Source organism: Hibiscus syriacus, unplaced genomic scaffold, assembly GCF_006381635.1.
Source record: "Hibiscus syriacus cultivar Baekdansim isolate YM2019G1 unplaced genomic scaffold, ASM638163v2 tig00001825_pilon, whole genome shotgun sequence".
Classification (NCBI taxonomy): domain Eukaryota; kingdom Viridiplantae; phylum Streptophyta; class Magnoliopsida; order Malvales; family Malvaceae; genus Hibiscus; species Hibiscus syriacus.
In genome coordinates this window covers 244992-270982 of record NW_024061893.1, presented here as the reverse complement: position 1 = coordinate 270982, position 25991 = coordinate 244992, and the positions used below count along the sequence as shown (strand labels likewise).

Here is a 25991-nt window from a genome sequence, read left to right as displayed (position 1 = left end):
ATTTTAGTACTTCATTTTTTTATTATTATGACAATTAAATTATCATTCCATCTTCGTCTAACCCTAAAAGTATTGTCAATTAATAAAAATACACCACATGTCTATCATATTCATGCCATCAATGGCGTGTCTGCAAATTTAAGTACCAAACTGGAAAAAAAAATAACTCGAACTAATTAACTATTAAACCAAAAAAAGAAAACCTAATTGGAGCGTGATGAGAGATCGTAATATTTAGCAGCAAAACCATCATTAAGCAACATATCATTTTAGCCCATATTCTAAATTACATCTTTCATGGATTTTTCTCTCATAAAATGAACAAAGTTCAAATTAGTGCAGCTTAAAAAACCATTCCAAGCATTAATCAGTTTTCCTATAGAAAGACTACATTTTTCTCCATTTTATTACGGTCTACAACTTGATAAGTGATATCATTCTGGTAATGCCTTGGAAATAAAACATTTTAAAATAACTTCTTTGTCTACATAAACAATGAATTATTGTACACTCATGACTATTTCAAACAACAACAGTTGTGTCTTTCCTCTTTTACATTGTACAAATACATGAACAAAGAAGAAAAAACATATGGTGTGATCTTGTAATTCGGGGTCGGATCTATCATTCACAATGGGCATGGCAAACAAATGTCATGCTTGTTTTTTGCAGCCTTCAACATTTTTACTTGGCGACAGGCAACACCCAAGAAATCATATGCTATTTGGAAATAGGAGGCTCACCCATCCACTTGGCCCGAAATCCGGTTACTTTGCAGCCTGAGTAGCACTTCGACCCCTATCATAACCCCACGAAAACAAGATTTCAGTACGTTGGGCAGTTGGCAGTATAACAAGTCTACTGCATGCATATATGTCATTTAGAGATGAGTCGTTTTGGTATGTACCTTCCCAGCACAAATTACACAACTGGAATTCCTAGAAGGAACTTGGCAGAGCATATTATCCCCGAGGATGAAGAAGCATGTACCCCTACACCACTGGCATTCAACGTGCCCTTTGGAGTCGCATGAAGAACAAACAATCGGCCTCGGTTGCTGGAAGAATTATCAAGATAATGAGAATATTAGGACCCCATAAAGAAGTAAATTTGCTTTCAGCCCTTACTAGCCTAAAAAATGCAACAGGTTCCCGCGCCAGAGAGTGTAATGGGTACAAGTTGTGGTATTCAGGCGTAGATAACGCTAGAAATGGGGTGGGTATCTTGGCATCTTCTAGGCTCAAGGAAAATGTAGTTGAAGTTTGCAGATACCGGGATAGGATCATGATGATTAAGGTTATTATAGAAGAGGAAGTAGTGAATGTCCTTTCAGTGTACGCCCCACACGTTGGCCTAGGGGAGGGGGAGAAACGTTGCTTCTGGGATCAGTTAGATGATATACTTAGGAGCGGGGAGACTTCAATGGCCATATAGGCAGTGCAACCGACGGGTATGACGGTGTTCATGGGGGTTTCGGTTATGGTAGCAGGAACGATGAGGGGCGTACGTTGCTTGATTTTGCTACTGCTTACGATTTGGTGATCACTAACTCCTTTAATAAGAGAGATGCGAACTTGATTACGTTTCATAGCGGGGGACATTGTACCAAATCGACTACATCTTGATTAGAAATCGGGAACGATGGGCTTGCATTGACTGTAAGGTTTTCCCTGAAGAGGCATGTGCATCACAACACAAATTGTTGGTTCTGGTGTTCCGCGTACCCCACGGGCGGAGCACTCATAGGAGGGTTAAACTTGGTAAACCTAGGATCCTCTGGAAGAACTTACATGGAGCGACAACTGATGACTTTAGGAATAAGGTTTTGTCTAATACAAGTTTTGAAACTACAAACTCAAATAATGCAGATATGTTATGGAAAAATATGGCAAATTCCATCAGAGAGATTGGCAAAAACACCCTTGGGTTGTCGACGGGGAAGGCCAAGGAACATAAAGAATCGTGGTGGTGGAACGACGAAGTCCAAACTAAGGTGAAGACAAAACAAACTTGCTTCAAGGAGTTTCTACAATGCAATGACGACGAAGAAAGGTCGAGAGCTAAACAAAGATACCAGGAGGCAAAGCGGGAAGCCAAGAAAACGGTAGCTAAAGCAAAGGATAAGGCATACGAGGAAATGTACAAGAGATTAGACACCAAGGAAGGACAAAATGGCATCTTCAGACTTGCAAAATCTAGGGAGATTAGGAAAAAAGATCTAGGTAACATTAGGTTTATTAAGGACAACAATGGTGTCCTTTTAGCGAAAGATCACGATATTAAGAGGGTTTGGGGTAGTTACTTCTTTGGCTTATTTAATGACGGTGCCTCTCCATGTAGAGATAGTATCGTTTATGGGTTAGCCGACTATCATACTACGACCAATGACTGCCCTACAAGTATAATTGGGTTTGAGGAAGTCAAAATGGCTCTTAGAAAGATGGGAAGGGACAAAGCTGTCGGTCCTGATCAAATTCCTATCACTGTGTGGTTGGCCCTAGGAGAAGAGAGAGTTAAGTGGTTGACCAACATCTTTAATATTATTTTAGAGACTGCCAAGATGCCAGAGGAGTGGAGAGAGTCTACAGTGATACCAATCTATAAAAATAAAGGAGATCCCCAACGTTGTGGTAACTACAGAGGTATTAAACTACTCAGCCATACCATGAAGCTATGGGAAAGGGTGATAGAGGCTAGGTTGAGACAAGTTACTAGGGTTTCGAAAAACCAATTTGGCTTTATGCCAGGCAGGTCTACCACGGAGGCGATTCATCTACTTCGACGGCTTATGGAGAAATATAGGAAAAAGTCTAGAGATCTTCACATGACGTTCATTGACCTTGAGAAGGCTTATGATAGTGTTTCCCGCGATACGATCTGGAAGACTTTGGAAACGAGATGGATCACAACTGCTTATATCCGGGCGATTCGTGATATGTACTGTAGATCTACTACTTATGTCAGGACTACAGTTGGCGACACCGAGGCATTCCCGGTGGAAATCGGACTCCATCAGGGGTCGGCTCTTAGCCTTTACATCTTCGCCTTGATTATGGACGACATCTACTGTGCGACACCAGACGGTGTACCATAGTGTATGCTTTTCGCTGACGACATTGTCCTAGTTGCTGAAACAAAATCTGAGTTGAATAGTAGACTGGCTACCTGGAAGACTGCTTTGGAAGAAAAAGGTTTAAGGATAAATATTGAAAAAACAGAGTATTTATGTTCAAACTTCAAAGGGAACCAAAACGATGAAGATGTAGAAGTATGCATAGAAGGACACGTTCTCCCCTCAAAGGATTGTTTCAAGTACCTAGGGTCTATGATACATAAAGATGGGGGTGTAGATGATGACGTTACACACCGTATAAAGGCGAGATGGCTAAAGTGGAGGGCCGCTACTGGAGTTTTGTGTGACAAGAAGGTGCCTCTAAAACTTAAGGGAAAATTTTATAGAATGGCAATAAGACCAGCGCTGTTGTATGGATCAGAATGTTGGGCAACCAAGAAGGATCACGTAAGGAGGATTGAGGCCGCAGAAATGAGAATGCTTCGATGGACATGTGGTAGGACTCTGTGGGATATGACGACAAACTCTGCGATTAGGATGTCCTTGGGGGTGGTGTCTGTTTTCGAAAAATTGAGGGAGGGAAGACTACGGTGGTTTGGGCATGTCCTTAGGCGACTAAGGACTACCGTCGGATGCGGTCAGGAGGGTAGAGTCGATTACAGTCGACGGTGCCAGAAGGAAAGGACGACCAAGGCGGAAGTGGGAAGACTGCTTGAGATCTGATTTGAGGGATTTAGCCCTTACCGAAGACATGACCTCTGATAGAAAAATATGAAGGCTAAAGACTAGGGTAGTCGAGTAGTGTGGGTCACATCTATAGGGTGTATCATCTATGTCTTCTTTTAATGTTTTTGTAGTATTTTCCATGACTTCTACTTTTTATACGTTTCTGTTATTGGTATTTATGAAGGATTAGAACTGGGCTTGCTATCGTTGACTTCTGTGTATCATTCTCCTCATGTTTCCTCTTTTAAATTTAGCTGGGTCTTATGTTTCTGTCTATATGCAGAGATTCTTTCGCAGGGATTATTATGCAGGGATTATTCCGTTACAGACGCACATATGATTTTAATGATTGCATATGAATACTGTTTAGCTATGTATTTATGTATTTATTTATATATGCATTGAATTTTATCTATATTTTTAATTTTCTGACTGCCGGAGGTCTTCCACGGAAGCTACTCTCAACCTGGCGTTGGGGGCAGCCTACTACCCTACCTCCCCTACCCCATACATATGAATTGGGTTTTGTTGTTGTTGTTGTTGTTTATGAGCATCAGCAGTAACGTAACCTCCCAAAAATTATGGTATTGCCCGGGAAAAAAAAAATCATCGTTAAGGCAAATTTTACATTGTTAGATAATTTCAGTAACGTTATATTCGTAAAAAATCAAAACTCTATTTTGTTCGTGTTTTAGACGTCAAGCTTTTAAAGAAAATCAAACCAGACTCCATTCCAACCAAAAATCATATCTTTTCATTCTTTTCCATAAGCTTTCTTTACCCAATCATCATAGAACGTTTTTGCATCACGGTCATAAGTAAATATCAATGAAAGTGGAATACAACCAGGTACTTGAATATGTACAGAATTAATGAAGAAAAATTGTGAATAATTCAATTCCCAATCTGCTCAACCAGAGACTTCTTCAATCAGATAACGCCATTGAAAGGAAACTTCCAGATTTTAAATATCTAAGACGCATCCAATATCAACCACCCACTATCGCTTGTCACAAATTTACGAAAATAAAATCATTCCACATAAGCCCAATCAGATTCAATCCAATTTAATTTTGAAATATGCCTTCTAATGCACCAATTTGCAATAAGTTTGAAAATCTATTATCATGCGAGTTGAATCATTGATATAAGATTTGAATTCCAAGCCGCAGATAATAACATCAAAAAGAGAAAGACTGTACCTGAGAGATGGCCCAAGCTTTTCCCATACGCTTAACAAAATAGGAAGAGCTCTCATAGGAATCAACAGCAGAAGCTCTGACAGCTAAAACCGTTGCTGTTTTACCTAGACGTAAAAACCCAGCACCAAACTCTAGTCTATTTGTCGATACAAAGCTCATGCCTTTCACGTCAATTGATTTGCCCACAATCATCGGCCTGTAACAAATCGCACAACCCTTCATGTCCGTATTACTATCTTTCTTTTGCAAATATATTGGCTTATTTTTATGGGAAAAATAGGCTTTTGGTAGGTTTTTTCTTTCGTTCTTTTCCTTGTGGCGAAATCCAACTAAAAGTTCCCTGTTTCCAAAGAGAAAGGAACGAGAAAATGAAAACAAACTACAGCGACAGCGAGGTAAGCGCTTTCAGACGAGGTAATGGCCCCAAGACCCATATTTTGTTTGGATTGGACCAGAAAGAATGAAAGAGGAAAAAAAATCAAAATACTGGATTTTCGCCATTGTTGGAGGGTTAAAGCCGGAAGCGTAAACATATCAAGTTGGGCTAATTGTAGCGGCCTGATACTGTTGTACCGTGCTAATTAAACTCTTGCATTAGTCTGATTAGACGTATAAGATGGAATGGTTGTTATCATGCTTAGCTTTTGTTTGTTTGTCATATCTTAATCCAACCAAAATCAAAATGGTAAGTGGAAAATCCATTGTTGTCTTCACAAGGTAAGATATGTGATTTTTATGGGGTCTAATATTCCTATTTTTAGCTTCTTTAAATAGCAAGTAAAGCATGTTCCTGTGTCATTTGTTAGATAATCCCCCACCATTTTCAAAGTAATTTGTTCCTGATGAGACATATACCTGGTGCTTAGCATACATCATTTGCTCTTCATTTAATCTCCTTCTAATGATTATCAACTATATCGAGGCCTTAACCAATTAGGATGGACCAACCTAAAAGGTCACTATCTAATTTATTTTTATATATACAAAGCTAAATAATTACTTTAAAATTAATTTATATGCCAACAATTATTAACTTTATTATTATATTTAAGCTCAGCATAAAATATTGTTCTTTTCTATTACTAAATTTTAATATTATAACTAAAAGTTAATGTATAAAATTAAAATTGATACAACCACTAATATCTTAAGTACTTAAGTACGAATGATTATGATTCATATCAAATCAGATGTTTAAAATCCATCAGAACTTGATCTGAAAGTTAAATCCCTTCACAAGTATTTAACTCGATCTAAGTTTAGGAAGGGCTTATACGACCCAATGATTTGTGCTGTTAAAATTTTACTGATTCAACTCTGATCAGTCTAAATATATATATATATCTTTATTTTTATCAGATAAATAAAGACTAATTTGAAAAATAGAAATATATAGAGGGAATATTACTACAATTATCTTTAAATATGTAAGGAATGATTGTAATATTATCTTATATCTCAAACTCAAATATGATCTAACCTAAATCTTAAAAAAATTGACCTACTTAAATAATTTTTTTTATAAAGAATCAACTTAACCAAATTAAATCGAGTCGAAATACATAGAATATGGGTGAAATGGCCATTCTTCAACCTAAGATCATCTCTAGCACAAAGCAAATTTGAGATTTTTTACTTTAATAACATAACGCTATGTGCCCATGCCACAATACCAATACGACAGCCTTTCAATATCAAAGCAACTGTCGAACTTGTTATCAAAGAATATATATACTGTCGCTGACAATACATGTATACAGTATGCAAACGTCCCATCAAATATTCTCTTTCATTTCCCTATAAAACAATCAAAAAAATTACTTTCTTTGATCTTAGAACAAATTTTGTTTCACCAAAAGCTGATGATCTAAACATAATCGATCTCTCTTTTTAAAGATTTTTAGCTAGATAGCTAGCTCCTCGCCTTGAAATGGAAAAGCCCCAAAATGACACAGCTTCACCATCGCCAGCAGCAACTACTTTCGTTCAGGCCGATGCAAACACTTTCAGGGACCTTGTCCAGAAACTTACTGGATTCACCAACGACACAGAGAAACTCCCGGTTACTTACCCTGGAAGTCACCCTTCGAAAATGTCCCTTCACGGCGAATCAACGGCCCCACGCCGTCCACCTTTCAAGCTCCAAGAACGTAGGCAACACGCCATGAGGAAGCTGGATATCAAGCTCGGTCTCTCCACTCTACGCAACTCACCCAATCACTACGTTTCTCCCAGCCAATCTCTCCGGCTAGATTCAACGATTCCCAGTCCGATGACTCCACTAGGATCCGATTCGCTTTTTTACTCCAATTCTTCTGGTACTCTATCACCATCATCTCCTTCTCCAATGGTTTCGGAGGAGGAAAAGGCGATTGCAGAGAAGGGATTTTACTTGCACCCATCACCATTAAATACGCCTAGAGGAAGCCAACCACCGGAGCTCTTAACACTCTTTCCGGTTAGTTCACCTAGTCAGGAAAAACGGGATTAGGGTTTGTTGATTTGTTGATCATTCGTGGGTTAAAAACTTAAAAGGTGTTACAATTATTGATGGTGTTGTATTGTACGAGTATAGTAGTTTATTGGAGGTTAACGAGAAGGAAGATTTGTAATGCTTAATCATGTTTACTTTTTGTTTTTGTTCATCTAATTAATATCTGATATGCTTCTCTTATTTTCCTCTAAAATTAATATCGAGGTTTAAAACGAGACCAACTGTAATGCCAACCCGAGGATGAATTGTTTTTATTTTTTTAATTAATTTAATTAATAAATATATGTTTTAATTATTAATTTTATTATATTTTATAATGATTAATTATGATTAGATTAAAATTATCGATAAAATTATTATTTAAAAAAATAAAGGTATAATAATGAGTGTTTTAGTTGATGTACTTAATTATATGCTATTTATAATATTATTTATACATTATGCAATAGGTGTAAGGTCCAAAATATTTAACCATTTAATTTTTCCTAATTTATAAATTGGACGGGATTTGTCTACTATAGATATTAAAAAAATGAATATATATTATTTTAATAACATACTGAGAATTTTTTTAAGGTATTAACAACGCAAATTTTTATATGATATTGACACAAATATTTTTTTAATAAATTTTAAATATAATTCTAATCCTACCTAGAGGGAGCGAAAAGGAAAATCTAAGGGTGCGTTTGGTTCACGGAATGTAAGATTACCAGTGGGAATAAAAGATTACCAGGGAATATGATTACTGGGAATGTTGTATTTTGTGTTTAGTTGGTTTAGCAGGAATGTAAGATTACTGTGTTTGGTTAAAGGAATAAAAGATTATTGGAATGTATATTTGACCAAATTGTCCTTATTATATATTTGTATAATATTACAAGTTGTAAAATATTTATATATTTTCTTCAAAAAATTAAATTCATAATATTTATATAATTTTTTTACAAAATTTAAAATATAAAAAAAAGGTTTAATGAAAGGGTAAAATTTTATTTTAACCCCTGAACTTCATAAAAATTTTTAATTATAGACTTTTTTTTGTAAATCTAAAATAATTTAAGGATAAATTTGTAATTTAACCTTCGTAGAATTTTTATTATTCAATGACAGAATAATGATATTTTGAAAAAAAAATAAAAATTTAAGGGCATTTTAGTCCAAAACGCCGGTAATGTTACAATACCTAAGGGAAGGGAGGTAATGACATTCCCGATAATATACCCCAAAAAATCTACTATTGGTAATAAAACATTACCGGGAATGACATTACCGGCCAAACCAAACGGGGGAATGTGGATTCCATTCCCGGGGGAATCCCACATTCCCCCATCCAAATGCCCCCTAAGGGAAAGAAGACGAGTATTTATAGTAGGTGTAGAACTCATTACCTAAGAGAAAATAATAAAACAAAGATAAGTAACTTGATCAATCGATCAAATATATTTACTCAATACAAATAAAAGTTAAGATAAATACAATCAATAAAAAATAATTAATAAAAAATTAAAATAAACATGTATCCGCCCTAAACAAAACATACATCGCCCACTCCATTATCTAAAATTTTATCCACGCGGTTTCCAGTTGCTTTGCATTATTAGTGTTGAATTTGTTTGGTCTGGTATTTTCCATATTTTCGTCATAACCTTTGCGAAAATACATTTGACATTAATTATTTTCACACCATATCCTTAGCTAGCAATTGCTATGACCGCAAAATTAAAACGTTTGGGTGTTTTCTGAGTCAAAGCTTTGGCGTAACCGCATTGTTTTTAACCTTGTCATGCTTCGTCTACGTTCTACTAATTCACATCTGCCCAAATTATTAGATTTTGAATACTTTGTGTTGCTTCAATACTCAACTAAAACATCGAAAACCAGTCAATAAAGCAACAAAAGCGAGTCTTGTATTTCACATTGAAGGATAAATTAGGGTCAATCTTGATGGAGACTCGTGCGTACGTGTAGATAATTGGTTGATATCATTAGAAAACTTTGGGTCCAAAAGAAGGCAACGCAGAATCGCGTTGACGATGAAATCATGTCATTCTGCGTGTCGTATGGGGTACTCGAATAATGTGGATTACTTTGCGTTTTAACGAGAGGGGAAATCAAGATTTTCCATTGCTTTAATTTAGTCTTTCAAGTTAGATTATCGTAAAAAAATATTTTTGTTAAAAAAAATAAATAAATATTTGAATGATCTCATTATAAAAGCACAACTAAACTTTAAAAAAATAAAGTTAAAATCTGATTAATATAATGTTTATTGTTATGTTATAGATTGAATCAGAAAGATATGGAATTGTGAAAAACTTATATTGCTATTCATTTATTTATTTTAATGCTATATTTTTTTCATACGTTTACTGCGTTAAGATTTATTTGACAAAAATCGATTATTTTAAGAAAAAAATTGTCCAAAACAATTAGAATTATTATTTTTAATAAGAGTAGCTAATTTTATTAAAAAATAGAGAAATATCTAAATTATAATAAAAATTTACAACCACAACTGTAAATTTTTCTATAATCATTAGCACAAGAAATTAGTTACTTAAAATCACACAATTACCATATACGAACAGATCTGATTGCATCGACAAATGGATCACAAAAGGGGATCAAGCTATTGAAAGACCATCGACAAATCGTAAATCATAATCGAGCAACGTGAGAAAACTATTCACGAACACGAATCGCGTATCTAAATTCAATATGAAAATCCAAAGTAGGGAATATCAGCATGATAACGAATAGGCGCAATCTTGATCAGTCGTGGGGAATATCAAATCCAACCCTGAAAAATGATAAACAAAAGTAACAAACAAATGACAGAAAACATGGCAAAAGGCAGAGGAAATGTGCTATAACGACAGGTAAAAACGTATTATAAATGCATAGTTAATTAAAATTAAAAATAAGAAAAACAAAGATACGATATAATAAAATAAAGAAAAATAATGAATACCGATGATCGACGACTATTGAAGTAAATATTCTAGAATTCTAGAACATTGTTGAAGTAATCATCTAGAATATAGCTGAAGTAACCGACTGCATGTGTAGAATGCTGTGTGGTTATAGTGCAGTTAATTTGTTCATTCTGTTACACCAGATTACTTGCTTAGGTAATCTGTTTCTATGCATATATAAACCATGTACTGGTTAATAAAGAATCAAGAAGCTTTTCTAAGGTTTTAATATTCTTTGCTCAATCTAATATGGTATCATTCGCCTTTTGATCCTGGAAGATTACTGCCCTCATGGGTGATTACAACAATGTTGCCTTCGAATTCGGCGAAACTGCTCGCAGCAACAAGGTCTTCACTCACAAGAAGATCAACATTATGCTGGATGAAGCGAATTTCTTGCTGTGGAAACAACAAGTATTGCTCACGGTTCGCAGCCACAGATTAGAGAGGCTGCTAAATGGAGAAGTACTGTCACCACCAGCTCGAATTGTTGATGAGTCAGGTACTAGTGTTGTGAATGAAGACTATGAAAACTTTGTTGCTCAGGACAGTGCTCTTGCATCGTGGCTACTGTCGACGATCAGCGATCCCTTGCTGCCTCAGTTTGTAGGAGCTGAAACAACGGCTGATGTATGGCGAACGGTTCAGAAATTCTTTGCTAATCGCTCGACTACGAGCGTGATGAGTCTACATTGCAAACTTCGATCAATCAAGAAGGGCGATGACAGCATGAGGTCCTATCTTACGAAGGTTAAAGAAGTGTGCGACGCACTTGCATCGTGTGGGAGTGCGATCTCGGATCTTGAACAAATTGCTACCATTCTCAATGGTCTCTCGGTTGAATATCAACCATTTGTAGCTGTGATTACTGCAAGCAGAGATGTGTTTTCTGTTGACAGTGTGAAAACAATCTTGATGGATGCTGAGTCACAATTGAGTGGTTTTTTGTCTCAACAATCCCTCCCTATGAATGCGAATGTGGCTACTATACGGTCAAGCAGTCGTGGCAATGATAGATCTTCAGCTCAGGCCTACAATAACAATTACAATAGAAGCAACAAATCTGCAGGGCGTGGGCGTGGTCGTCCGCGGTTGCAGTGTCAGCTATGCGGAAAGAATGGACACTCAGTTGATCGCTGCTGGCATCGCTTCGATCAGACGTTTCCAGGCGTGTTGGCTGACAAAAATGAAGGCACTGAAGCGCATCACATTGTGCTAGATGAATATAAGTCGTGCAGCAGTGGTATGCATGCTCAAGCACACACTGCATCCTCAAATTCTGGTCGATGGATTGTAGACTCGGGAGCTACCCACCACATCACTCCTGATGCCTCGAACCTTACTACTAGCTCGGATTACACTGGACCAGGTAAGGTAGTTGTTGGTAATGGGCACAGCCTGAGTATAGCTCGAGCTGGTTCTTCAAGTATGACTACTAATTCTCGTGTGCTAGTTCTTAATGATTTACTGCATGTGCCTTCAGTAACAAAAAATCTTCTCTCTGTGTCCAAGTTTGCTAGAGACAATAAGGTGTTTTTTGAGTTTCATGCGGGGTCGTGCTTGGTTAAAGATGAGGTGACTGGAGCAGTGTTGCTTAAGGGGCAAGAGAATGCAGGTCTTTACCAGTTCATAACAAATACAGAATGTTTGGAAGCTTGTCATGCCACAGTAGTCGAAGATTTCAATAGTAGTAATAAGAAATATCAACTATGGCACAAGAGGCTTGGGCATCCTGCTCATCCTGTACTTGTGCAAGCATGTAAACAAGTTGGTGTAATGTTTCCTTCTAGAAATAATACTGTTGGCAATTCAATTTGTGTTGCTTGTAGATTGGGAAAGAGCCATAAGTTGCCGTTTAATCAATCTCAAACTGTGTATACCACACCGTTTCACTTAATCTTCAGTGATGTATGGGGTCCAGCACACATAGCCTCCAATGGGTACCGATATTATGTTTCTTTCGTTGATGCATACACGAGGCATAGTTGGATCTATCTGCTCAAAACCAAGGATCAGGTTCTATCAACCTTTCAATTGTTCTTCAGTCTCATACAAACTCAATTTAATGCCGCAGTAAAAGAAGTTCAAAGCGATTGGGGAGGTGAGTATCGATCAGTCTCGGCATGGCTTAAGTCATTAGGCATTGTGCATCGCCTAGCATGTCCACATACGTCCGAACAAAATGGTGTGGTCGAACGGAAACATAGACACATCATTGAGTCAGCCTTGGTTCTCATGGCACAAGCCTCAATTCCATTTAAATTCTGGTCGTATGCAGTGTGCACTGCTGTGCATCTCATTAACCGGTTGCCTACTAGCATTCTTCAAGACAGATCACCATACGAGATGCTATATACCAAGAAACCAGACTACAGCTACCTTCGTGTGTTTGGGTGCTGTTGTTTTCCCCACTTACGGCAGTACAATAATCACAAACTCAGCTATCGGTCGTCACAGTGCGTGTTCTTGGGATATAGCACTCAACACAAAGGATACCAATGCATGGACTCTGATGGCCGAATGTTTATTTCACGCCATGTTATTTTTGATGAAGATTTCTTTCCTTTTGCAGCGTCAAGCAGCAAGTCCGGATGCAAGTGTGTATTGCGTAGGAATGGTATGAAAATTCCTATCATAGGAGGTGCACAACGTGTCTGCATGGGAAGAGAAGCACATGATGTTAATCCTATGGTTAATACTGATGAGTCAGAGGTACAGCCTGTGACGTCAGAAAATAATGTAGCAGATGAGGATGAACACCCAGAAGAGAATGTGTTTGCACAACAAAATTCGAGGGCCTCCTTGACTCGAATTAATGAAGGATCGAGCAGTAATAGTCGAAATGATCATGGTCAGTGTGAGACATTACCACCTGTGACAGGTCACCATATGGTAACACGCAGCAAAAGTGGAGTGTTTAGACCCAAGGTATACTCCTCAACCCTCAGTGGTGTATCCGCTTATCAGAACAGTACCATTATAAATGAGGTTGAACCTCAAAATATTCATGAAGCCCTAGAGGATCCGCTGTGGAAGGATGCTGTTATTGCTGAGTATGAAGCACTTCAAAGGAACAATACCTGGTCACTTATTTCCCTTCCAGAAGGAAGAACTGCTGTAGGCTGTAGATGGTTGTTTCGAGTCAAGCGTAATGCGGATGGATCGGTACAAAAGTACAAAGCCAGACTCGTGGCTAAAGGTTTTTCACAGATACCTGGTCAGGACTTTCAAGAAACGTTTAGTCCTGTTGTAAAAATGTCAACAGTAAATGTTGTATTGACAATTGCTGCTCGCGATGGCTGGAGCCTAAGGCAAGTAGATGTTAATAATGCCTTTTTAAATGGTGAGTTAAATGAAGAGGTGTTCATGGAACAACCTCAAGGCTTTGAGAAACAGACTACAGATGGAACGAGGTTGGTATGCAAGCTACAGAAAGCCTTGTATGGGTTGAGGCAAGCACCAAGGAATTGGTACTCCAAGCTGAAAAATTTTCTGGTGGACTTGGGTTTTCAAAGCTCTCGTGCAGATAACTCATTGTTTATTAAATATAGTGGTCGTACTAGCACATATGTTTTAGCCTATGTTGATGATATTATTGTTACAGGAGGCAAAAATGAGGATGTGGAACAAGTTGTGAAGATGCTAGGAGAGAAGTTTTCACTCAAAGACTTGGGTACACTCAATTTTTTCCTTGGAATTGAAGTTAAGTGTGTTGATGGTGCGCTGTTTCTTAGCCAGAAGAAGTATATAATGGAGCTGCTCGAGAAGTCTGGAATGAGCGAGGCTACAGCAACTCATACGCCTATGGTTACGTCGATTAAACTGTCAAATAATAATGCAGGCAATTTATTAGAAAACACAAGAGAATACCGAAGCTTAGTTGGGTCTTTGCTTTATGCCTGTCATACAAGGCCAGACATAGCTTATTGTGTGAATAAGCTAGCACAATTCATGCATGCACCATGTGAACAGCATTTGGTGGCTGTTAAACGTGTACTGAGATATCTTAGGGGGACGCTTGATTATGGCTTGGTGTTTTTTCCAAAAACAGAACCGTTTCAACTTGTGGCCTTCGCTGATGCCGATTGGGGAAGCAATGTTGATGATAGGAGGTCTATATCGGGTACTTGTGTCTTCCTTGGTGGTAGTATGGTTCAATGGAGCTCAAAGAAACAGAAGATAGTGTCGAGATCCACCACAGAGGCTGAGTACAGGAGTCTAGCTGATGTCACCTCTGATATTATTTGGCTTGAAGCGTTGTTGACTGATATGAAGGTTCAAGTTCAAGCTACTTCAGTGGTGTGGAGTGATAACACCAGTGCAATTGCTATGAGTGCGAATCCAGTATATCACTCTAGGACAAAGCACGTGGAGTTAGATATACACTTCGTGAGGGAACGGGTTGCTACAGGGCAGCTTCAAGTGAACTTTGTACCCTCTGAACAGCAGGTGGCTGATGGACTTACTAAGGCACTGGCGAAAGAAAGTTTTGTTAAGTTCAGGCAAAGGCTTGGTGTACTGTCATTTTTTGAAGTTGAGAGGAGAAAAAGTAGGGGGAATATTGAAGTAAATATTCTAGAATTCTAGAACATTGTTGAAGTAATCATCTAGAATATAGCTGAAGTAACCGACTGCATGTGTAGAATGCTGTGTGGTTATAGTGCAGTTAATTTGTTGCATTCTGTTACACCAGATTACTTGCTTAGGTAATCTGTTTCTATGCATATATAAACCATGTACTGGTTAATAAAGAATCAAGAAGCTTTTCTAAGGTTTTAATATTCTTTGCTCAATCTAATATGAATATTTACTTCAATAACGACCAACACTAAAACTATTGTTGCCGCTGATTATAAAGATAAAGATGAAGAAAAGACTAACGATAGCACAAGAAAAAGAGAGAAAACTAAAGTAAAAACTATAAACCGTTTCAACCTTCTATAATTATAATTATTTAATATGAGATTAACATAAGAATGGTATTTTTATCAGTTGTTTAAAATATTTATTATAAGAAATATAAGATTATTAATCTTAAATTTTATTTTTATTAAACGTGAAAATTTAGTTTCGTAAACACATCTTAAGATAAGGTGTTTTCCCCTCCACGCACAAAAAAAAGAAGTCAAACAATACATCAATACGGGGAAACACCCATGATTAATTGTGAAGTCAACATTTCTTAATTTGAAATTGTGGGTTGGACAATACATTTCCACCGGTAATGATTGGGGTTTGACATTTGTCAATAACAGTGAATTTGAGAGCACTTCCACACTTCGCTTTTTGTGAAAGAAATAAATTCCAAGTACCCCAAGAAAGGAAGCTTACATATATATTCCAATACGAGTATATGGCTGTCGTCTTTCCATGTACAAGCTACCATATAACATGTCTAGACCCTACTCCATAGATCATTTAGGTTTCAAAAAATATTTGGTATACATCTAAAGATTTTTCTTTAAACTTACATCTTAAATTATAATTTTATTTAATATTTTAATATTTTTATTAATATTAATGGTTATTGATGATATCATAATATCAAATTATATTACATTTCAGTATGTATTTAATATATTGAAAGTTTCAATAAAAATAAAGAAGTGAGTAAAATTAGAATAATTGTTAAGATTAGTTTATTATTTTTTTAAATTTTAAATATTTTATTACAACAATTTTAAAGTTTATTCTTAAAAAAAATAGATAATGGTGTGATTATTAATATGTGATATAATTTTATGTTGATATGAGATAAAAATTAGAATTAATAAAAATATTAAAATAAATAAAATTAAAATACCAATTAAAAAATATTTTTTAAAATATCAACTTCAAGTACATATTCTAGTCATAATTGGGATGAAATTGATATATACTTGTTTCTTTTCTACCTCTTATCTATTACCCAACAAACAAAGGAAGTATTGATCATATATCTTCAAACATATGAAGAGTAATAAAGATAAAAAAAATATCAAATAATTCAATCTGCACACCTTTTAATTAACTTTTTTCTCTTCTGTCATGGGTGGGACTCGGAATGAAGTCAGTACTAAGGATTTATAAATTGAAACTAGCTGAAATTAAGAATTGGGAAAAACGAGAATTATACTTGGAGACGGAAACAATAGTGTTATGATATCTAGCAATGATACTAATGATAAACGGCTGGAGCAACAGGCTGGAGAAAGATAATTATAACATAAGAGCCCAAAGATCAGAAATAGACAGTTGTATGAAAATAATGGCTTAGTCCTTTACTTAAGAATATATATGGACAAACGATTGTAATACACAAATTATGCAATTTTATAAATGAAACTCATACCTTCTTCTTCAATTAATTTCTATTATTTTGCTTATATTTCTTATCTTTATGTTTCTCCTTCTTCTTCTTTTTATAATTTCATAGTTAGATCATGATCATTGGTAATCAAAGTCACATCGATCTCACCCAAACAAACAAACACAAAAAGCTTTCAAAGATGTTTTTCAAAGGATGAGATGAAAGAATTGACATCATAGAGGCTAAGATGATAGAACAAAATAGATGCCTTGCTAAAATATTGGAGATTTTAATACAAAAAGGAGTTGGGTCTTCCTATCAAGATGTTGATTTATGATTCAAGAACAAACAGAAATTAACATTGTGCATCCTACATCTATACCACATAACCAAGTCATGAAGGATGACACAAAGACTATTATGATGGATGATGATTAAGGTAAGAACAACTACAATGTTTATACATTTGAAGAAACTTGCCTTATGTCCAAAATTAGGTTAGAGAGCAATGAAACTCCACCTAAAAATAATGTTAAATCAGTAGAGAGTGACTTTAGCAATGAGTTTCCTACCAAGTGCATCAATACTAAAATAACATTTCCAAATTGTATAACATCTAAAGATTTTTCTTTACACTTACATCTTAAATTTTAATTTTATTTGTTATTTTAATATGTTTATTAAAAATAATGGTTATTGATAATATCAAATTATATTACATTTCATTATGTATTTAATATATTGAACGTTTCAATAAAAATAAAGAAGTGAGTAAAATTAGAATAATTGATTAAAAATTGTTAAGATTAGTTTATTATGTTTTTTAATTTTTAATTTTAAATATTTTATTACTATAATTTTAAAGTTTATTACTACAAAATCAGATAATGGTGTTATTATTAATATGTGATATAATTTTATGTTGATATGTGATAAAAATTAACATAATTAATAAAAATATTAAAATATATAAAATTAAAATACCAATTCAAAAATATTTTTTAAAATATCAACTTCAAGTACAGATTCTAGTCATAATTGGGATGAAATTGATATATACTTGTTTATTTTATACCTTTTATCTATCATCCAACAAACAAAGGAAGTATTGATCGTATATCTCCAAATAGATGATGAGTAATAAAGATAAAAGATATCAAATAATTCAATATGCACGTCTCTTAATTAACTTTTTTGTCTTCTATCATGGTCGGGGCTCAGAATGAAGTCAATATTACGAATTTATAAATTGAAACTGGTTGAAATTAAGAATTAGGAAAAAATGAGCATTATACTTGGAGGTGGAAACGACATCGTTATAATATCTAGCAATGATACCAATGATAGACGGTTGGAGCAACAGGCTGGAGAAAGATAATTATAACATAAGAACCCAAAGATCAGAAAGAGACAAAATGGACATATGTATAAAAATAATAGGCTTAGTCCTTTATTTAAGAATATATATAGACAAACGGTTGTAATACCTACATTATGCAATTTTATAAATGAAACTCATACCTTCTTCTTCAACTATTCTCTATTATTTTGCTTATATTTATTCTCTTTCGATTTAGATCATGATAATTGTTCAGAGCCACATGTTTTTCAAAAGATGAGAGGAAAAAATTGATATCATAGAATAGATGCCTCGCTAAAATATTGGAGATTTTAATATATAAAGGAGTTAGGTCTTCCTATCAAGATGTTGATTTTGTGATTCAAGCACAAACATAAATTAACATTGTGCATCCTACGTCTATACCACATAACCAAGTCATGAATGATGACACAAAGACTACTATGATGGATGATGATTAATGTAAGAACAAATACAATGTTTATACACTTGAAGAAACTTGTCTTATGTCCAAAATTAAGCTAGAGAGCAATGAAACACTACATAAAAATAATGTTAAATTAGTAAAGAGCGACCTTTCCAAAATGTATAATTAAAGCATGCAAAACTCATATACTTCCTAATAAATTTCCCAATTATTATAAGTTAATCTACACTGACTTTATTCGTCATTTGTGGTTTAAAATGCAAGATTTTTTTAGAAGATTGTATAAATGGTCTTGTAGTTCTTCATAACAAAAAACACAATTTATTCAATGAAAGGTCAAAATCAAAGTGTCAATATATGATGGAATTGGCAAAATTGTTGTTATAAATGCAATAAAATAATCAAGTTCAATATTGGACATATCATGGCTGTGATGACAAGGAAAAAAAAAAGCTTTCTTCACCCAAATACAGTCTGAAGAGATTTTCACTGTTAGAAATTGAGGCAAAGGTAATGCAACGAAAATTTTAAAATAACTTCAATTAATCTTAGGATCTCATGCATATCATATTAACAATGAAGAAAAACAATTTTGAGATTACCTTATTTGTTGGTTTAGCAATCATCTTCTACTTTTATTGATTTTCTTGATCTTCAAAGGTTTTTCTTTCTAAAAGACGATCACCCTGTACAAGTATCCACACATGAATGAGTGAAAAACGGTTTACAAAATGTCAATTCTCACTGTTTTCTCAAAACTTTATTTTATGATTTTGATTTTGGATGTCTAAAAAGATTAACCTTTTACCCTAAGCATATATTGTTAGACAAAATGTTATTCCGAGATAATAATAATAATAATAACCAAATTTTATTATATAATCGAACGAAAAAAACAAATAAAGAATTAAAATAGAGGAACATGATTTGTTTACTCGTATGTATACACAGAATCAGATGAGTAGAGTAAGATAAACCGAAGAAGGATTTTTGTTGAGGCTTATATGAACAATTTCCTTAAGACATTCGTCCTCTCCTCGGTGCTTTGAGTAACGTTGGACTTTGGTCTTCCAGGATACAACAACAAACGATCACAACAGTAAGCACAACCGTCGTGATCGGTCGAACACAATCTTGCCTTTCTCTATCACCGGAAAGAACTAATTTGGAAGGAATTGTTAAACAACGAGAATTTAGTAAAATTAAAACTTGAAGCAGAAAAATTCAAAATCAACAGTATTTTGTTGAATCCATTAAACGTCAGGATTTAGTAAAACAAAATCCAAAACAAACCAACTTCTTTTGGACAACGAGATTAAAACCCGAAACAAAACTAATTTTTGTTAAATGACGAGAATTTAATAAATTAAATCTCGAAACAAAACTAACTTCTGTTGAATAGTGGGAATTTTAAAAAAATTCAAAACAGAAGTATAATCTCAATGTAATATTATAAAAAAAATATTGAATTGTTACACATACCTTTTCACTTTTTTTTTATCGAAATTCACCATTCGTTAAAAAAATAGGAGCCATATCACATTACACCAATGCTTGTCCTTAATTTTTGAACCTTCAGATTTCATACTACAAATTGATTTGCCACACAAACTTGAAATTTGGCTCCATGCAAACTTAGATTGTAACATCCCAAATCAGGGTCAGTGATTAAATTACAAATTTTGAAAACTATGTGCTCGATTTCGAAATAAGTTAAAAGTTTAAGGACTTAAATAGGAATAATTCCTTATTGGATTAGATGATAATTATGGAAATTTTGAAGGGTATAATAGTAATTTCACAGGAAATATTTTATTTCCTCATTTATATAGGTTATAACACGTGGAAATGAAGAGAGACAAGGTTCCAGTTTCCAGAGTTATCTTCTTCTCCTTTCTTCTTCACGCGTGGAAGACAAGAGCAAAAGTAAGATTTCTGGTTGGTTGATATTTAGTTGAATTTAAGATTGGGTTATGATTATTAGATGATAATTAAGCTTAATGAAAGCTTAATTTGTCTTAAAACCAAAAGATGAAGAGTTAAACGAGATTAAAGATTAGGAGTTTTTAAATGAAATTTTGGAAAAGAGTTGATAAGTAGAATTTGAAGTTAAATTTGACTTGTCAATAGATGAATTAAGAGATTTGGAGTGATAGAATTGGATTTAGAACATATAGAAAATTTGGTATGATTCTTGAATTCCATTTGGAAGATAAGATTTTGAGGTTAAAGATGTGATAAGTGAGAATAAATGAGTTTAAGCATGAGTATGTAAGTTAAGAATAAGAAAGAGGATGATATATGAAGCAATTAAACTGAAAAGAGTGAATTTGTGTACTCAAAATGTAATTTATGGGCTGTGTGTATCGGTACACATTCAATGGGTACCGATACACTCTCAAACGAAATAAAAATATCTAATGCAATAAGTGCATCGATACATAGGGAGTGTATCGATACACCCCCTTAAGATGAAAACATCGAATGTAATTTGTGTACCGATGAATAGGTAGTGCATCGATACACACGTTAAGGGATGTATCGATACACTGTAGAGTGTGCCGATACCTACCTTAATTAAGAGATAAAAGTAGCCTTTCTTTTAGTCTAGGAAGTGATAGATTAGAATATATCAATTAGTATACTGATATGTATCAATGTATTATCATGTAGATTTAGAGCGTAATCCTGTTTCGAAACAATCAAAGAATTAGGATCAAGTCAAAGAAAACAAGGCTAAGGTGAGTGCATATTAGTCAGTATATAATGTTTAATGGAAATAAGACTTGCGACAAGTCTATTTCCGATGGTAAATGCATGAATTCGTAGATAGAAGTATGTGTTTTTCATGATTTATATGCGTGCACGAGTGTATGTTTTGATTGGTTATTGTGCATGTTATATGATTTGTGTAAATATATGTTACTGTGATAAGTCATGTGAAATAGTACAAATGATCTATATGATTATATAAGAATATGAATTAAGTTATGTGATAAGGACATAAGGAATGAAATGAATATGTGACATAAGCTACAAACTAAAGAATCATTTGATATATATATGTGAACATAGCATAACCAAGTACAAGTTATATTATATGGTATAAATGATTACACGAGAAAGATTATGAGACTCTATGAGAATAGTATATAAATTATGGGACATAAACATAAGTGGTGATACAAAACTATAAGATAAATGATATAGGGAAGATTTAGGTACTTTAAGGAAACTATGATATAGGATTTATAAAGTGAAGAACTACAAAGCTTTATGAAAAAGTATTATAGGAGTCAGGTGAAATTGAACTAAATAGATAGATTACATTAGCATTGTTAACTTCCTAAAATGGCTACTTTTAAGGCCTTTTTCACTTAAGTTATTGTTTGTTTAAAAGCCCATTTTAGTCATTTTAGGATCAGTAGTTGCATATAGTTGCATTTGTGGTGGTAGTGTTGTTTTATTTCTTAATGGTGCTGTTTGAGAGGAAGGTGCAGTTGTTTGTGGTGTGCAGGGAATAACAGACAAAAGGACTCTTTGGGAAGCAATGTCGTGGTATCACACGTTGCTAAAGCAGATTAAAATGCCTTAGCATTACTGGAGCAGAAAACGACAAAAAGATACAGTTGTACGAGGACAGCTGGCTCTGTACGTGAAATGATTGTTGTAACCGCCTGTCAGAGGACCACTGCCACCTGGAGGATAAGGTTCATGCTTATAGTGTGATTCTAGGGGTATGAGGGGTATTTTGCAGCCAACAACCTAATCATTACCCCTAGATATTTTTTTATTATATATGATACCTCATTGGAGAAAAGAGAGAGAGTGTTAGGATTTTCGGAAGCTCGAATCGATAACCAGAACGATTTGTAAAGAGGGTCGGAACGGTTTTGTGTTTAGGGAGTAAGAAGATTGAAAGGTAGAGAATTGCACAACGATTTATAGTGGTTCGACTTTCTCAACCAAAGTCTAAGTCCACTACCTTAGCTCCTCACCAAGGATTTTCCAACAAATTCACTAATTTGTTCTTTCTTTTGAGGATAAAGAGTAACCTTACAAACTCCCTAGTTTTTCCGGGCTAAACTAGAACCTTTCCCATAGCTTTTACACGGGATTAGCTAGAACCTTTTCCCTTTACAAAAGGATAAGAAATGTAAACAAGAAAACCTCTCTAAGGTAGGTGTTTACAAGAATTAAGCTCACAAGAACAAAATATTTACAAGAGAAAGATGAAATAAGAATGAAAAACTCTTCTCTTGTGTTTGATTGCTTGGATGGTTGTTCTCTTACATCTTCAAGTGTCCTTAGGTTGTATTTATAGCTTAGAATGTGTTTGAAGTCGTATATAGCCGTTGGAGATGTTTTGGATCCGTTTGGAGATGAGAAATAATTAATAAAACAGCTTGGAGAGTGGGGGGAATCGATACCCCCTCATGGGGAATCGGTTCCCTAAGTGCAATCTGTTTTCGACCGTTAGACAAGGGGGAATCTGTACCCACTGGGCAATCTGATTTTTCTTGAAACCCTTTAAAAAGAAAATATTTTTGGCTCGATTAAGGCTCGAAATACTTTGTAAAATTGTTTTAAAATAGTTTAAGTATAAAACACAATTTTACACTTTATTAAGGATTAAAATGAACTTTGAAAGACTTGGAGTAATATTTTGATATTCAAATAATTATATCAAATATACTTAGAAAATCATTTGCAAAATCTTAAAATTCATTTGTTATATCTAAACATCAAAAAATTTTCAACAATCTCCTACTTTTTGATATAACAAAACATTTGAGTAATTTTAAGATTTTGAATTCAAGTTTGAAATTACTCCCCCTTACTTTAACACTTTTCCCTTTAAAACACTTTAACACTTCTCCCCCTTTTTGTTAAATCAAAAAGACTCTAATCTTTGAAGTTCAAAATAACTTTGGAGAGTAAGTAGTAAATTTGATATTTTTTAAAATCATTTGAAAAATCAAAGCTCCCCCTCAATAAATGCATTCCAAATAAAATTTTGCTTTTAGGATCTTGACACTTAAACAAAATTGAATTTAAACAAAGAATAACAAACATGTTAGTAGCACATGAAATTCAATATATCCAAGACTAAAATAATTTATGCAATACCAATAGTTGAAATTTGATATCAATATCAATTGTTAAAATTAAGTGCATATGCATAAAGTTTTCCAAAAATGTTATGCATTTTGAAAATTTTGATATCAATTGTTAGAGAGATATCATTTTCATTTAAAACACATGCATAAACATTCAAATTTAGGTCAAAAATTTTAAAATTTGTAAAATCAAAGTATTTGAAAAATTGATATCAATTGTTAGAGAGATATCAATTGCATTAAAACCAATTTTGACCAAAATTTTATTATGATGAACTAAAAATTCTTAAAAATTAATATAACTTTAAAATGTTCATCATAATCATCTTTTCAACATGCATGAGATTAAAACAATGATGAATAATCATTTAAAAACAAAACTCATGCATGCTTAAAATCAAATGAGCAACCAAATAACCAAAATTAAAAGCATTAAGCTTAGAGGTTACCCATTCCTTTTTCATGTGTGGCTAGAGCATCTTGAATCTCATCACTCTCATCACCATTGCTCCCACACACCTACAAGAGACATTTAAGTAGATTTTGATATCCAATTTGCTTTGGATCCTTGGACGTTAGTTTCAATGCCCCTTGTTCCTTTCGAAACCCATACTTGTCTAATTTTAAAACGTTTTCCTTTCTTCAAAGGACAAGTATGTTCTTTATGACCATGATAATGACAATGTGAGCATATTGTCATTATTGAACTAAATGAATTATTTAAAATGATTTCTTTTTCTTTTGTTAAGCATTCAAGCTTAACTTTTAAATCAAGATTTTCTTTTTCAAAACTTTCAATTTTTATTTTTGAAAGCTCTAAATCATTTTTCAAAATTTCATTTTGGCTTTCAAAATCTATTTTTGTTTTCAAAAGAAAATCGTTTTCGTTTTTAAATTTTGAAATCATTTTCTTATATTTGGAGTTCATGGTCTCAAACTCCGAATATAACCTATTAAAAGCATCTTGTAACTCATCAAACGTATATGAATTAAATTCATTTGAGTTAGAAGATACCTCGGCTCTTCACGAGCCATTAGAGACACCACCTTAATTGGTTCTTCTTTCTTGTTTCCATGGATTTCCTCAAGCTTATTCCAAATCTCCTTGGCACTTGAACATATAGATTTCATGACCAAATACACAAAACATCATGTGCATGGCCTTGGCATTAAGTTGAGCTTTCTCCAGTTCTTTGTCACTCTTCTTCTTCTCATTCTTCTTTGGAGAAGAGTAGTCATTCTCGATTATCTCCCATGCATCAAGATCATTGGATTGGATGAATACCTTTATTAATTTCTTCCAATGATGATAGTTGACTCCATTGAAGTATGGAGGCTTGTCCGTTGGTAGGGAGTCTTCCATGTGGAACGAGTCTGAGGTGAAAGCCATCTTCTCGGTTGTGTCGGGAATTGGTAGAGCTTCTTCAAGGATCGTCTCAAGGTGGTTAAACCTTATTAACGAGTTAGGCTCTGATGCCAATTGTTAGGATTTTTGAAAGCTCGAATTGACAACCGGAACGATTTACAAAGAGGGGTCGGAACGGTTTTGTGTTTAGGGAGTAAGGAGATTGAAAGATAGAGAATTACACAACGATTTATAGTGGTTCGACATTCTCAACCAAAGTCTACTTCCACTACCTTAGCTCCTCACCAAGGATTTTCCAACAAATTCACTAATTTGTTCTTTCTTTTGAGGATAAAGAGTAACCTTACAAACTCCCTAGTTTTTTCGGGCTAAACTAGAACCTTTCCCTTAGCTTTTACACGGGATTAGCTAGAACTTTTCCCCTTTACAAAAGTATAAGAAATGTCAACAAGAAAACCTCTCTAAGGTAGGTGTTTACAAGAATTAAGCTCACAAGAACAAAATATTTACAAGAGAAAGATGAAATAATAATGAAAAACCCTTCTCTTGTGTTTGATTGCTTGGATGGTTGTTCTCTTACATCTTCAAGTGTCCTTAGGTTGTATTTATAGATTGGAATGTGTTTGAAGTCGTATATAGCCGTTGGGGATGTTTTGGAGCCGTTTGGAGATGAGAAACAATTAATAAAATAGCTTGGAGCGTGGGGGGAATCGGTACCCCCTCAAGGGGAATCGGTTCCCTAAGTGCAATCTATTTTCGACCGTTAGACAGGGGGAATCGGTTCCCCCTGGGGGAGAATCTGTACCCCCTGGGGGAAATCTGTACCCCCTGGACAATATGATTTTTCTTGAAACCCTTTAAAAAGAAAATATTTTTGGCTAAATTAAGGCTCGAAATACTTTGTAAAATTGTTTTAAAATTGTTTTAAAATAGTTTAAGTATAAAACACAATTTTA

The 25991-nt window shown here is 34.4% G+C and overlaps 2 protein-coding genes across 2 annotated transcripts; one reads left to right on the top strand and one right to left on the bottom strand.

The window, feature by feature from the left end:
- Positions 1-437: 437 nt before the first annotated feature.
- On the bottom strand, positions 438-25030 carry LOC120135415. Its single transcript, XM_039151677.1, has 6 exons — positions 25006-25030; positions 20791-20797; positions 14952-14960; positions 5002-5282; positions 908-1057; positions 438-798 (listed from the first exon to the last, which is right to left on the bottom strand). Exons 4-6 carry the CDS (start codon positions 5221-5223, stop codon positions 721-723), a joined length of 450 nt encoding a protein of 149 aa, XP_039007608.1. The 5' UTR covers positions 5224-5282; positions 14952-14960; positions 20791-20797; positions 25006-25030; the 3' UTR covers positions 438-720.
- Positions 6862-7592, top strand: LOC120135404 (VQ motif-containing protein 33-like). The gene has a single exon (XM_039151670.1). The coding sequence runs from the start codon at positions 6932-6934 to the stop codon at positions 7490-7492; it is 561 nt and encodes a 186-aa protein (XP_039007601.1). The 5' UTR covers positions 6862-6931; the 3' UTR covers positions 7493-7592.
- Positions 25031-25991: the final 961 nt, after the last annotated feature.